Below are 14,925 nucleotides of genomic sequence, written 5' to 3' on the forward strand. Positions count from 1 at the left end.
TTTCAAAGGAATTCCCTTCATCTGGATTCATATCTGTGATAGATAACAAAATATATACCGACATTTTGAGAGTTTCTTTCTCCAGTAAAGTCAACGATGTTACTGTTATGGTAATATGTTTGTTCAATAAGCCTATCAAATACCAAACCCCTCGGAGGGAATAGTAACACATCCTCCATTTAAATATGCATACAATCAGACTCACAGATGTATTTATATACATAATATCAGACTTATAGACAGACAAATGTATTTAAATGCATACAGTCAGACACACAGGCAAACAGATATACAGCAGAGTCCCAATTATCCGATTTAATACGACCATGAGTAACTAGATTAACCGAAAATCTCATAGTTCAGTCATATTAGACATTAAAATCGCAAAGCACGGTGTAGTTCCGATTTTTGAGCAATCACGATTGCTTATTGTCCTCACTTGACCGTCTTTGATGTCCGGTTCCTTTTTCAGCTTGGACCACGGGCCTTTGCAGCACCACCGCCCACCGTCCCCTGCAGGCGTGGCTCCTCCGGTCCTGAGCAATCCCCTTCTCCTCGTCGATGTCTTACACACACGCACGCTCACATACACACGACTTCACACACGCCTACGAGCGTACACACAGGTCTACACACGCACGCTTAAACATTCACACACATACACACACAGGACTTCACACACATACACTCACACGCATACATGCATACACACAGGTCTACGCACACACACAAGCCTACACACACACAAACACAACTATGCACATATGCAACCACCAAGGAGGAGGGGCAGGCTTGGGGGGACAGGAACCGTTTCTAGAAACAACTTCAATGAGTAGAGTCCTGTCGCAGTTCGTGATTGCGAAAAACATAATTTGAATTCAAAATTTCAGAATTCAATTTTTTAATATTTTGTTTGGGTCAGTTAGAGTAGTGTAAACCTAAGTTTGCAGTTTTCAAAAACCTGTGCTCGCTGCGTAATTAAAGAAAAACTACGAAATTTTCGGACTTTTTGTTGTTTCACCTTTAAACCTCCTAAACTATCCAACTTTTGAAACTAAATATAAAGCACTTTAAATTTCGAACAATTTAAGCTTAAGTGGCGTTCTGTTCGACCACTAGTTAAAGAGGTATCGTACTTCAAAAATTGGAAAATTTTGGCGAAATATAAAAGAAATATGCTTCAATCGCATTTCAAGCCAAATATCGACATAAATTCCAACTCAATATGAAATAAACTGAGTATACCGTTACAGTAAATTTAATTGACTTTTATTTAAGCTGAAAACGAAGTCTGTAGATTCAATAGTTTTTTTTTTTTTTTTTTTTTTTTTTACAATCGCAAAACAAACACGGAAAATTCAATTTTTGAAGAAATGAGACAAAACATTTCTCAAGACAATATGAAAGATCCTATTCTAAAAAAAGGGGGGCAAAGAATGATTATATAAGTTGTGTGTGTTGAGGAAACATGCCCGTTATGAAGGAGAAAAAAATAGGCCAATTGTTGACAGCCTTATGCAGGTAACGAAACGTTCCTTCCCCTACGCATCTAAACATTTCGCACTGATGAATTTTCGGCCAAATTCCGTTTTTCGACTGGAAAGTATTCTACCGAGTTTGAATTGAATAGATATTATTTTTGAACAAAAGACTAAAAACTCCCAATTAAAATAAGCGATATTTGAACTCTTATGCCTTGGTTTTGATTGTGTCCTTAATGGGGTACGATCGTACTCCCGAACTGAAAAAAAAAAAAAAAGAAGACAGTAAAAGGTCGAATTTTTTCATTTTACTATTTTTCTTTTTGGCAAAGATGTCGTGGGAAATCATTTCAAATGGCAGATTGCACAAAGCTGAGCAGCTAAGACCAGCTCTGCAAGAATGGCATACTCTCGTATATTCCTTTTCGCACAAACATGAGAAAAGTCTAAAAAGGACGGGTAAGGCTGGTTCGTTTAATGTTGTGATTGGGTAACGAACCAATCTCAAAATTTATGTTGGTCTTCGACCACCTTCACTCTGATGCATCCTTCTCCTCTGTCAACCACTTGTTTACTTGTCGGTACCTGCGATACGAATGGAAATGCGGTTCACAGTTGCATTACATGCTGCTTTGAGAAAGAGATGGAACTGAATACTGTCTCAGGATATTGGTAGATGCCTCATTTTCATACAGAGCAACTAGCTTCATCTCTATATCTTCGGCTAAAGCTTCGTGATTCACTTCAGGAAGAAAAAAAAAAGCTATGGTGGCCTGGTCAACCCAACATCGGTTCGTTTGAAAAACACAGCACAGTTTTGTTTTTCTTAGCTAGACATAGGAAGATGTGATATCACATCTACTGACTGTGTGAAGGAAGAATACGAATCTAAGAGCTATTAAATTGTTCCTCTGTTGAAAACCAATTATAAAACTGAATACAAATTAACTGGACTTTGTTATTTGAAATATTTTGTATTTTGAAAGTTAGAGACAGAAACAGCAAAAAAAAAAAAAGTATATTCACATGTTCGCCATCAACGATCACGATTTGTTAGATGGCGGTTCGGATAATGTTTCAATCTGTTTCTGTTGTTGTTTTTTCTCTTTTTTTTTTCGAAGCCCTCAACTCCAAACATAGGGAGCATGTCGTTTATTATATAATTTGGAAAACCGTTTTTTCTGGGGTACTCTGATGTTGAGAAGTCAAACGTAATCATATTGCACTAGCACGCCGTCGTTCTGGGTATCCAAAGACAGTACAAACAGTCATTCCAGTTCTCCAATAAAGTTTAACATTAACACAGTTCATTAAACTCACCAAAAAAGTGCACAGTTGAATTGTTTAATGAGTTATAACAATGTATTTCTTTTTTTTGTTCTCCATTAAATTCATTAGAACCTGTTCATTACACAAGTATGCTCAAAAACTAGGCGAAAATTTTTTGATTTGCAAAACGTGAAGTTGTTTTCAGTGTGCATAAAAAATCCTTTGAATTCGTTCCCCTTTTCAGATCTGTTGTAAATATATGCGAGTATTTTTTGCAGGAAATTGAGACCTGCTAGTGAAAAAAATGGAAGCATTTTGGTTAAGGTTTCCTGGTGTATCCCAATTTTCCATTATTTCTGCTTAAATAATTTCTCAATAAGTATGGTTATTCGATAATATTATACTTCAAGTGTACAGAGAGTGTACCCTTTTCATTCTAGGTTTCCCGCTGAAGCTTTACGTTTGATGTGATGAACCTGGACAGTTTCACTTTCTTTTGAAAAAAAAAATAATAAGTGAAACCTCATTTTATTTATTTTTTCTTTGTTTCTCTGCTCGCTCGTTTTCGAATAATTGAATTTCATTACAAATTCGTCTTATATCGAAAATATTATCTATTCAAAATCAAACGTGGTAGGTTACTTTCCAGTCGAAAAACGGAATTCGACCGAAAATTCATCAGTGCGAAATGTTTAGATACGTTAGGGGAAGGAACGTTTGCGTTACATGCATAAGGCTGTCAACAATTGGCCTATTTTTTTCTTCTCCATAACCGGCATGTTTCCTCAACACTCATAACTTATATAAACAAACACTAGAGTCTTGTTGTATCGTTCTTTGCCCCCTTTTTTTTAGAATAGGATTTTCCATGTTGTCTTGAGAAGTGTTTTGTTTCATTTCTTCAAAAATCGAATTTTCCGATTATTTGTTTGTTTTGCGATTGTAAAAATACTATTTTAAGTACAGACTTCGTTTTTGGCTTAAAGGAAAGCCAATTAAATTTACTGTAACAGTATATCCAGTTTCTTTCAAGTTGAGTAGGAATTTATGTCGATATTTGGCCTGAAATGTGATCGAAGCATAATTTTTTTTAAATTTTTTTGCCAAAAATGGTCAATTTTTGAAGTACGATATCTCCTAAACTCTCGCAAAGAGCACCGTTTGAGCTTATATTGTTTAAAATTTAATGTGCTTTAAAACAGGTAGTGACATTTAGCATCAAAATGTGGATAATTTAGGAGTTAGGAAGGAAGAACTAAAAATCGTCCGAAAATTTCATGGTTTTTCATGAATTACGCAACGAGCACAGGTTTTTAAAAACTGCAAACTCAGGTTCACACTACCCTTACTGACCCAAACAACATATTAAAAAAACAGAACTACATCGTGCTTTGCGATTTTAGCAGTTTTTATTTTTTTGTATAATATGACTGAACTATCAGTTATAGTGAAAATTATAAAAAACAACAAGAAATTCTGTCTAGAACTAGACGAGCCTACTTTCCCGTATACCCATACTACTTTCTAGTACCTGATCAATATTCTCAAAAATAGCTAAAATCGCAAATTTTTTCAAACATATTTTTTAAATACTTTAAGCTGATTTCTAGGAATAAAATATTCCTCACTCATCTGAAAAAAAAAAAATTGCATGAACTTTTAAACAAAACAGCTAATACACTTTTTTCCATTAAAAAAATCCTTAACAGCTTTCAAAACGAGAAAATAATAATTAAAATTAATAAGCTCACTAAAATAAATACATCATATCAAAAAAAAAAAAAAAAAAAGTTTCTTTTTCCCCTGTAGCCAAAAACAATTTTTTAAATGAATTAATACACTAACCAAAATAAATAAAAACAATGAAATGTTAACTTAAAGAAATAATTTTCATTGTCAAAAAAAAAAAAAAAAATTGTCTGCGCATATCTTTATGTAGAAACGTAAATGATTTCGAGTTTATTCGCCGAAAACTGAATACCTAAATTAAAACTTTACATAAAAATAAAAACAAGTCAGATCAACAATAATTATTTCACAGTCAAAACCATAGCTGCGGATTTGGAGTCGGAGTCAATCTCATTTTGGGGTAAAGGAGTCGGAGTCGAATATCTAAGAATCGGGGTCAGTCATTTGTCCTCCGTGTATACATTTTTGCCAAAGCTACGAACTCAGAGTCGAAGTCGGGGAGTCGGAGTCCGATTAATTTTCGGGCATAGGAGTCGGAGTCGGAGTCAAGTGCCCCTAAATTCTCGGAGTCGATGTCTGGAGTTTGGCGTCAAGAGCTATTTCCAACAAAATTTGTTTGAAGTAAATCCGCCTTCAAGTACGGAATCTACATTGATTTTCAGTTTCCCCGTAGGCGCTAATGTTAAGGAATTTGAACTGTTCAAAATTGAACGGAAAATTGTTCAAATGAAAAAGATATTTTATATACAAGTTTTTCATCAAGCAAATTCGCCTCACAGTTCGGAATTGCCTTGAATTTCCCCGTAGGCGCAAATGTTAAGTTTTTTTGAACTGTTCAAAATTGAACAAAAAATAGTTCAAATCAGAAAGTGAAATATGGGAATGAGGTGTCCTTTCCGAGATCTTTCGAACAAAAAAAGTTTGTTCGAATCAGATTATTCATTCAAAAGTTATTAGGGGGGGGGGGCAGACAGACCGACAGACATTTTTCCCCATCTCAATACCCTACTTTCCAATTTTTAATTTTTCAATATTTATTTTATTTTTTTAAATTTATTTTTGACTTTTTTTTGTTTTTTGCGATATTTTTAAGATGCATTAAGCCTTCTTTCATGCTTTTTTCTTCTTTTTCTGACTTTTACTGGGAAAGTAGGCTAAAAAATGAAAGAAAAAGAGTAGGTATAAATGCAATATATTTAAAACAAGGAAAAATTTATACTAATACACCACATGCAATTCATATATTATAATCTAAAAGCTTACTTAAAAACATGAAAAGTAAAAAAGCGGACCCACATACTCCATCTCCTTCTTCATTTTTTAAGTAAGTTCCTCCTACATTGGAATAGTTTAATAGTTTAGAGGTGTTTATAAATAAGGAAATGTAAGGGCAAAGTGAAATAGGTAACATGACTAACCTTCTTCAAAATAAACAATTGGGCATTTGTTTTAAAAAGTAAAAGTACATTATGAAAGAACCATGCATTTTATAATTAAACTTAAATTGAAGCATTATTTTTCATTTTTTGTACGTTGAACGTTTTAACTTTTTTTTCCATGGAACATAGTGAAATGTTTGCTATTTGTTTATTAAAAGAATTTTTGATCAAATGAATGAGTAAATGAAAGAATGAATGAATAGAAAATGAGTCAATGAGCGAATATATAGTCGAATATTTAAATGAAGGAATGCAAAGTAATTAATTAATAAATGAATGAGCACGTAAGTCTTATAATAAATGATTGGATATCGAAACGAAATGAACTGTTTCACTTTGCCCCACATGCACTCGACCAATTACAAAAAACATTAAAATAAGAATAGGTTTAATATTAAATAAATAAATACTGCGTCCAGTATTAGTAGCTGTGAATTAATATTTAAAATATTAATAATCAGAACTTGATCATTTTCTTGCAAAAAATATTTTTTAAATTACAACATAATAGTATAAGATGACTATCGATTTTTTAAAGTTGCTTGTGTTGTCAAATGCTTTGATCTTCAGAAGTAACTTTTTCCTGACCGAAATATACTACATGTGTTTCTACATGGTTAAAAACATTTCCAGATAAATAGAGGGCACTGAAAGCAGAGTGAATGTTTCGCGATTTCACTTAGCCACACATTCCCCTACATGTTTATGAAAAAGTAGCATACAATACATCCCCTTTTTCACATCGTGAAATTTTGATCTATGCGTGGGGTCTTGAAACGTACTTCTCGCGTTAGTCAAGACTTCCCTGTTTTACTTTCAAATCGCTTCTGCTTTAATTGTTACATGACACACATTTCTTGTTCGCAGCCAATTATTGTAGTGATATGGAAGATCCTCTAAACGGTAAAGCCAACTGCATAGATTGGATGTTTGGCAAAATGTGCGAGCCAACGTGCAACGACGGTTACTGGCAAGATCCGGAAGAGCAGTACTACATGTGCAATGAATCTGGAATCTGGCACCCTAGGGATTTTATTAAACCATGCTTGAGTATGTACAAGTGTTTTCATAACAGTATTGGAGTTATCTAAGATTTTGGGGGTTGTAGTGCTAGTCTTAACAATGGTGAAATACTTAAATCCGTCATCACGATAAGCGGTTTATTATTTCTTCCTTTCTGTTTTCATTTTGGAAACAAGTTTCGCCGTGGATAGGTAAACGGCAGTATCGAAAATATATTTGAGAAAAGAAAAAAAACTAATTTTTGATTTGTTTTGAAATTTACATTTTTCTAAATCAACGGGTTTTTGATTCCCCAGAAAAACCAAATGTTAAGGCAAATAATTTACTCTTAATTAATGAGGACAACGTTCCCCCTCTTAGCTCGAGTAATAGAAGTTTTAACCGGCTCGGATTAAAATGTATGAGCTGTGACCATTAAGACTGATACCACATTTTTTCGACGACAAATGGACTGATGAACACCAGGTGACTGTTTCTAACGGATTGGTAAAGTGTCCTGTTTCGTACCAAGGCATCTTTACATCTGTTTGATAATTATTTTATTAACGTTAATAATTTATATTTTATATTCATTGCACTAATATTGGTTTATACTTGCTAATAGTTAACTTTTCAATTTCACACCAATTAAAATTTGTTATTTAATTTTTAAAAAATATTTCAACGAGGTCCGGCATGTTGAAGAGCTACTTCTGCTTATTTAAAAATCCGGCTGTAAAAAAATTGAATAGGGCAAGTTCAGGGCGGCTGGAAGCACGCGGCTCTTGCCTGAATGTAACTAGTTTGAGTTAAAGAATTACAGACCACATTTTATAGCTCAATTTTGCTATATGTTTGTTTGATTTGATTGGTACCTTATCAAATCGCACGGGAATTAGCCCAGGAAAAGATAAATTCGCAAGAAAAAAAGAACACCCCGTTAAAAATGAAAACTTTTAAACCAAATTTTTGTCATAAGTGCTATAGCAAAAGCTACTATAATGTTATTTATTGAAAACAATTTTAATAACACCAATTGATTTGACAGAATTCTATGATTTAAAGAACTCTACTTGTGAAGCTGGGTTCCAGTTATTAAATACCAAAGAAGGATCAATATGCAGTAAGAGCCTTTCTGTACATTAACATTTTTTCCTGTCTTTCTTCTCTGTCGTTAGTATATTTACTAGGAATTTTGAGTAATGGGAAAAGTTCTGTTTTATTAAGAATAAAGTTTCGAAATTTAACTTTCAGCTTACATTGGAAAAGTTGTAGAATAATTTCATTATTTAAAAAATAGGTTTTGCTTAAAATAATGAAAGACATTATTATTTAAATGTTTTTTTTTTAAAGCTTAAAACTTGTTTTCTTCTTCAGTTGAATGCCCTAAAGGTTACACTTGCAACAGGGACGACGTTCGAGAGAAAGGAAATTGATCGATGAAAAATATAAAAAAATGAATGAATGGCTACCGTAAGCAATGTCTTTTACCTGCATTAAATAATAAAAATGTTGGAGTTACTGATGTGTGGTGACTTTGATTTCATAAATGATTGCGTTTTACATAAACACATATAAATAGATAGTATTTGCGTTCCATGATCTAGCATGATGCCGTATGTTAATTACATATCCTAATGACGGTGTCGCAGTAGCCAATTAAATTGTTGAACCGATGTGACGTACGAAATTCGGGCTGAGGTGTTGGCTGAGTTTTATTAACGGCACTCATAATTTCAAGTAAGTACTGAAACTGTTTCAATGCTTTAGCTTGCAGTTCAGAAAAGCACTACTGGAGTAATTTTGTTTGTCAGAATTATCACATAGAGCAAATGACTAGTTATGGGCATCGTTTAGGGTATTTTCAAAATTTGGATTATTGTTGAACAGTAATGTTACAGTTCTAGTTCATAGAAAAAAAATTGCTTTTCGCGGTGTTATAACTTAGAAATTTCTTTCTTAGCTGAGAAAATTTTCATTCATTCTCAGCTGTTATATATATATATATATATATATATATATATATATATATATATATATATATATATATATATATATATATATATATATATATATATATATATATATATATATATAATTAAAACCTTGAAGTGAAATATTCTTCATTTAGACAGAGCAAATGCAGCTAAAGTATTAAGTGCATACTACATATATTATACAGTTTAATGTCACACTCGTGGGTAGCACAATGGTAAGTGCACTAAACGACAATAAACCCAAAAGAATATTAACAATGTAAATTGAAAACCATGTAAATAGGAAAAGTTGAACAATATGAACATTAAAATAATTAATAGAATGGGCAGTAACTGCTACGTTTTCAAAGAGCTGGAGCAGTTGGCATATTATAATAATTTGCAGGTTTCTATAGAGGTCGGTAACGCACAAGTCAGCGAGTAATTGCATTTTTATCATATTAGCAAAAATTTGCTTGCTTATTTCAATTGTGTGTTAGGCTTTGTATTGGTTGACATTAAACGAGTATTATAAAAAGTGACAAGTTTTTTGATAATGCTGACATGTACTATCCAACCCCCCAGCTCTAAGTCATCACCACGGCAATAGTGGCCCATAGTTGCACCTTGGCACGAAGTTATACCATTTTACGGTAACACAACTCTTTTGAAAGACTCGACTAAGGAAAAAAAAAGTAAATAAAACGACTACAACTGTTTTACTGCTACATTTTCATTTATCGCGTGTCAAATTTAGCTTACGTCTCCTTCTCAATTTTTTCAGCAAGAATTTCCAAAAAGCCAATCATGGCCATAGGTGCTCATAACTAAAATACTTAATTTAACTTCAGTAGTTGTGAACACAGCAGCTTGAAAGGACCTTAAGTAACTTAATTAATGGCTAAAATATAGCGAAATAATCTGAGGAATGAGTTCATATCAATAAGTTTGCGATCTGAAAAGAGATAGTAATGTCAGGCTCTTAAGAAAAGAACCTTTCAAAAAGTTAAATGGAAAGACATTTTTTTTTCCTTTTTTAAATTTTTTCCCAAAACCTCGCTTTTAAATTTAAATTTTTCAATATTTTAAGAATTATTTTAAATATTTTTGCATGTATTTTGTTTTTTTACAATAGTTTAATCATTCATTTAGCTATCTTTCGTGATTTTTCTCTTCTTTCTTTTACTTACACGGAAAAGTAAGCTAAAAATGAATAATGAATTATTTTTGGGAAGTTTTCATAATATAACATATAGATGGCGCCACCAAAATATACGAAAACCCCCCTTTTTTATTTTATTTCTTCATTTGGTTCAAAGATGGAGACACTATAATATATGAAGAACGCACTCATTAACCTGTCAAAGATTTTTTTAAGCAATAGGGTTTTTTTTTTTTCACTTTTTTTGAATGACTGAAATCTGACAAATTTGGTCAAAAATTTTTTACTTATTAGTTTTTTACTTATTACTGATTAAACAATGATGAATTAAAATACATTCTTTGTCCTTGCTATTTTACTCTATTCTTATTTTTCCTTAAACAGGACAGAAGGTGTGTGACCAGAGCTGTCGAGAAGGGAGGAGGGGGGGGGGGGGCATGCCAATTAGGGTGTACCGAAAAAACTTTTTTTCGAAATTCAATTTGTCAAGTTGATAAAAAGTTGCCCCTACAGACCAACATCTTACATAAGTAATTTTATCCGAATAAAAAAATATTTAGGTGTCCACACGCGAGGCTTAAAGTTTATAATTTTCTTCAAAAAATCCATTTTTTCTACAAATCTCTTTGAACAACAGAAAACATGCTGAAGTTTTTTTTAAGTTGAAAATTGTGAGTGATATAGCCGTAAATTTTCGTCAAAAAAAATATTTTACCCTCATGCGGCATTTAGGTTCGCGCGTGTACTACGCAAAAATAAGGATTTTTTAAAAATTTTAAGTTAGAATTTTCAATATAAATTCCTCAGCTTTAATTTTTTTTTCAAACGTTGGTTTAAAATTTTTTTTGCTAATAAAGAATTTTTGATTCATTTATTTATGTTTTTTGATAAAAAGTATTTGAATTTATTTTCTGATTATATAATAAGATTAGTTTTATGAAGTTAAAAAAAAAATTAATGTGTCAAACAATCTTGAAAGCATCGTTTTTATTTTATTACATGGAAGTATGTTATTACAAAAATTAAGTGAAAAAACTACACACCAAAATATGTGTAGAATGTTATATGTATTATCATATAATATCAAGCTTTTCCCATATTACTGTTTTTCAACAGCTCTACAAGGATGCCTGAGTTTTGTTGGAGGCTTTTTCAGTACACCATTTGTAGAGTACAGGGCCCTCGTTTCACGCGGATGTTACGTTCCACGGAAATGCCGCTTAAGTCAAAACCGCGTAAATTGAGACCTTATACGAGTGTTAAAATAGGGGTTTGGTTCCGTAGATACAAAAATACTTATTCTTCATTCTGGTGATGACTAATTGTATACTAAGTTTAATGTGTACTTATATCGACTTTTATGCATAACATGCATAAAGAAAACATAAATTAATTTTATGTTCTGTTTATAAAGAGAAACTGGCTATGATAGTCTTTTGGCAGTCATTAAGAATTTTTCTCTGTAAATCTTTGCAGAGCATTAAGGCATTCCTTAATCACTTGCGTCATTTCCATGATAGAAACTTCCTTCACTAACAAATCAGAAAGATCATTTCTATTGTCTAGGAATGGCTCAAAATTTTCAATGTGAACGTTCTTGGTTGTGCGTCAACAACGTCGGTATCTTCGTTGGTTTTGACCTCCTTTGTCACTCCTAAAAGCTCTTCTTCCAGTGAGTTCCGAATTGTGTGAGTTTAATAACTTTGCTTCTGGAAAGAGCTCTGGAACCTATCGCATAAAATGTCTCCAGTGGCCGAAGCTCGATTATTAGCACGCCAAAATGCAGTTGATTACGCTCAATCTGCATTCTTTAAGAATTTGGATTTTGAAAGAGGGGAACATTTTATCTGTTTGCGTTGCTGCATCCGCGTAAAACCGAAACTCATCCGTGTAGTATAAAATAAAGTTGTCAAATCTTAAACCGCGTATATTCGAAACCGCGTAAAATAAACCCACGTAAAACAAGGGTCTACTGTACTGCAAAGTCACGTAATAATAAGCAACGGGAATTTGGTACATAAAAGTGTGCCCTTCGCTTCGTATGGGATGGGAAGCCATTATACTTACCCAAAAAATAATGCGATTGATGAAAGCGCGGGCTATTCATCCCCAACAGTTAGTTTTACAGAGTTTAAATAATTGTGGACGTTTAGTAAAAGATCTCCGCAAAACCTCATGACCTTCTAATATTGTTTCTAATATTTTTCTTTTCTTCTGGAAGTCATGCTTGGCTTTTCCTTAAAAACTGCAAATTTCGGACAAATACGATATCTTTGATTTGTGTACTGCTTTATCCGATTTAACTACATTAACGTTGGTCATTGTATCAGTATACAGTGAAACTTCGGTAAGTCGAACTTCAATGAGCCGAAAACTTCGATAAGCCGAAGTGAATATTTATTTCCGAGTAACTATATAAAGAACTAAAGTTATTTATTTTCGATAAGACGAATTTAGTTGAGTCGAAATATTTGATAAGTCGAATGTTACTTTATGATTGTCGTCAAAATTTCCTTGTTAACGAAACTCTATAAGTCGAAATATTTTCTTTCTTTTTTTCCTTCTCCCCAAAAAGTGAAAATAAAAAAAGAAATCGGCGCCATTGCATTACATCAAAAGGCGGTCTAGACAAAGTGGATCAAATAAATCTCTGAAGCACAAAAAATTGGCTTTTTTTTTTTTCGTTTTAAATTATTGTTTACTTTATTTTTTTCCACAGAAAAGAAAAACCTGTTCATAAGGGAAACCTAGGCTTTGATTAAGGACAGCCCGAAAATAGGATTTAGTAAATAATCGGGAGGGGTGCGTATATTTGGAATTGTGGAATAATTCCAATTTTGGAGAAAACGGGGGAGGGAGGGTTATGATCTACTTTTGGAGATTTTGAGGTATTCTACAAAGCTACTGGTTTTTCCAAGAGTGAATTTTTACTTTCATTGTTATAGAAAGTTAATGTTTGTTGTGCCGTTTCATTGATTCCTGAACGTTTAGGATTGAACTTTAAAATAGACTAAGAGAATATTAAAAATTTTAAGCTACCAAGAAAACGTTGAATTTATTCGATTGTAGCGTAGCAAAGAAGAGGAAAATTTCATCAAAGTTTGATGTGAATCTAAGCTTTTAACAATTTTAAAAAATCGAAAAAATGTTTCGATTGGCGGCTCTTTGATACTTTCCCTCCTTCTCTGATGCTTTAAACGTATCCAACGACAATTCAACTGAGGAAAAAATTTCTTCTTAAAGCAATGTTTGATAACAGATTTATTATTTTTTTTTAATATGTTTTTTTCCCTGATAAGCAAAAATTGTTACATCCAACATAAAGTTATAAATTTGTTTTCGAACCTATTCAAAAAAACTCTTGAATTCGTATTATACATTAATTATGTCAAGTAAATATTGTCGCCTCAGAATAGGCTTGCCAGATTTCTGAAATGTTCAACCGGGACACACTGGACCTCCCCCCCCCCCCTCCCCAGCATCGCGAATATTCAAAAGAGTACAATGCCCTGGCTGGTTTTTAGAATGTTTTATAGGGCAGTTCATTCTTCATGATATGAATAAATGGTTACTAATTATGAACCTAAAACATGGGTACTTAGAAATGACAAAAGCAGATAAATTTCTTACATATTAATATTTACAAGTTATTTTAGTAAGAAGAAACACTTAAAAAGTTGAACAATATTTAGATATACTGTCATCCCCGCTTAATCGGGTAATGGATAAACGAATACCCCGCTTATAAGAATAAAACTTCCCGGAACTGAATATTTCCCCACAGACGCAATGTTAACGATCCCCACTAATCGAATAATTTCCACGGATAATCGAATAATATTGATCAGCTTTCGCAAAAATTTTTGCTGAGAAAAATTTTGAATAAATAAGAAATAAGTATTGCCATAAAAATATAAAGTAATATTTTTCACCGACAACGGGAGAGAAAAACAACATTCATATTCCATCCAAACATTTTTAATCTTGTAATAAACATCTTTTGTTTTTGCCTTTACAAAAAAGAAATAAACAAAAACAGTAGATAACGTGTCAGTAATTAAATTAGGGAACGCAAATAAATGTGGGCAGATCGGGGCACATTTGCGCATTGTGCACGTTTACGCAGTGCCCTTTTTCCAAAACTAGTTACAACTGGAGAGCCAACAGTCATATCAGATTGATGCTGCTCTCTAGCCAATATTCTCACAAGTTTTTGAGTAACAGTCGAGCTTTGGTTTAGCATGCGGATAAGAAAATTTGTTTTCTACCAAGTTGAGTAAATTTTTTGTTGAACGTTTTGAAACTTACTCGTATTGTGAGTAAATAATACACAGTTAAGAACAAATAAATATACAAAAATTAGCAGAATTTTACACTTTTTTGAGAATTACATTTGTATGGACAGAAAAATTATTAAATTTTCTTGCACGTTAAAAATAAATCCAAACTTGCCGACAGGGCACATTTACGCATTTTCATTGGGGCACATTTACGTACGTTCTTACTGTGTCTAACTACTCTGTCTTACTTCTAAAAGAGCCCGGACGCTTTTTTCGCTCTGTACTGTTTCAAATGTTTAATATTTTTAGGTTATTTAGTTTTGAAAATCACCATTCATTTTAAATTAAGTAAAAGATTCATATCTTATAGCTTACAGTCATATAGTGTTGTCTTAATGATTGTTCAGCTTTAACTTTATACACTATTCAGCCTGTAATACATATTCTTCATTTTAAAGATAGAAAATCATTAAATTCAAAACATTAACAGAACCACATTAGATGTCAAAACAAGGAAAATACTTATCGATAATCCAAGTATTTTTCCTAGTATGCCTTCCACATCGTCACATGCGTGCTACCCCAAGTGAGACCATTCGAAAAAGTAGGACCAAAGCTTAAGAACCC

General features: G+C 32.7%; 1 protein-coding gene across 1 annotated transcript in view; it reads left to right on the forward strand.

Annotated features, from left to right (window-relative positions):
- LOC129222337 (fibulin-1-like) overlaps window positions 1-8,396 on the forward strand; it is a 60,574-nt gene extending 52,178 nt beyond the window's left edge. Inside the window, exons 16-18 of the mRNA XM_054856836.1 lie at window positions 6,746-6,928; window positions 7,929-8,003; window positions 8,258-8,396. Of these exons, the coding sequence (XP_054712811.1) occupies window positions 6,746-6,928; window positions 7,929-8,003; window positions 8,258-8,316 (317 nt within the window). The 3' untranslated portion in view covers window positions 8,317-8,396. The remainder of the gene's footprint in view (window positions 1-6,745; window positions 6,929-7,928; window positions 8,004-8,257) is intronic.
- Window positions 8,397-14,925: the final 6,529 nt, after the last annotated feature.

The sequence above is a fragment of the Uloborus diversus genome, chromosome 1 (genome assembly GCF_026930045.1).
Source record: "Uloborus diversus isolate 005 chromosome 1, Udiv.v.3.1, whole genome shotgun sequence".
Lineage (NCBI taxonomy): Eukaryota > Metazoa > Arthropoda > Arachnida > Araneae > Uloboridae > Uloborus > Uloborus diversus.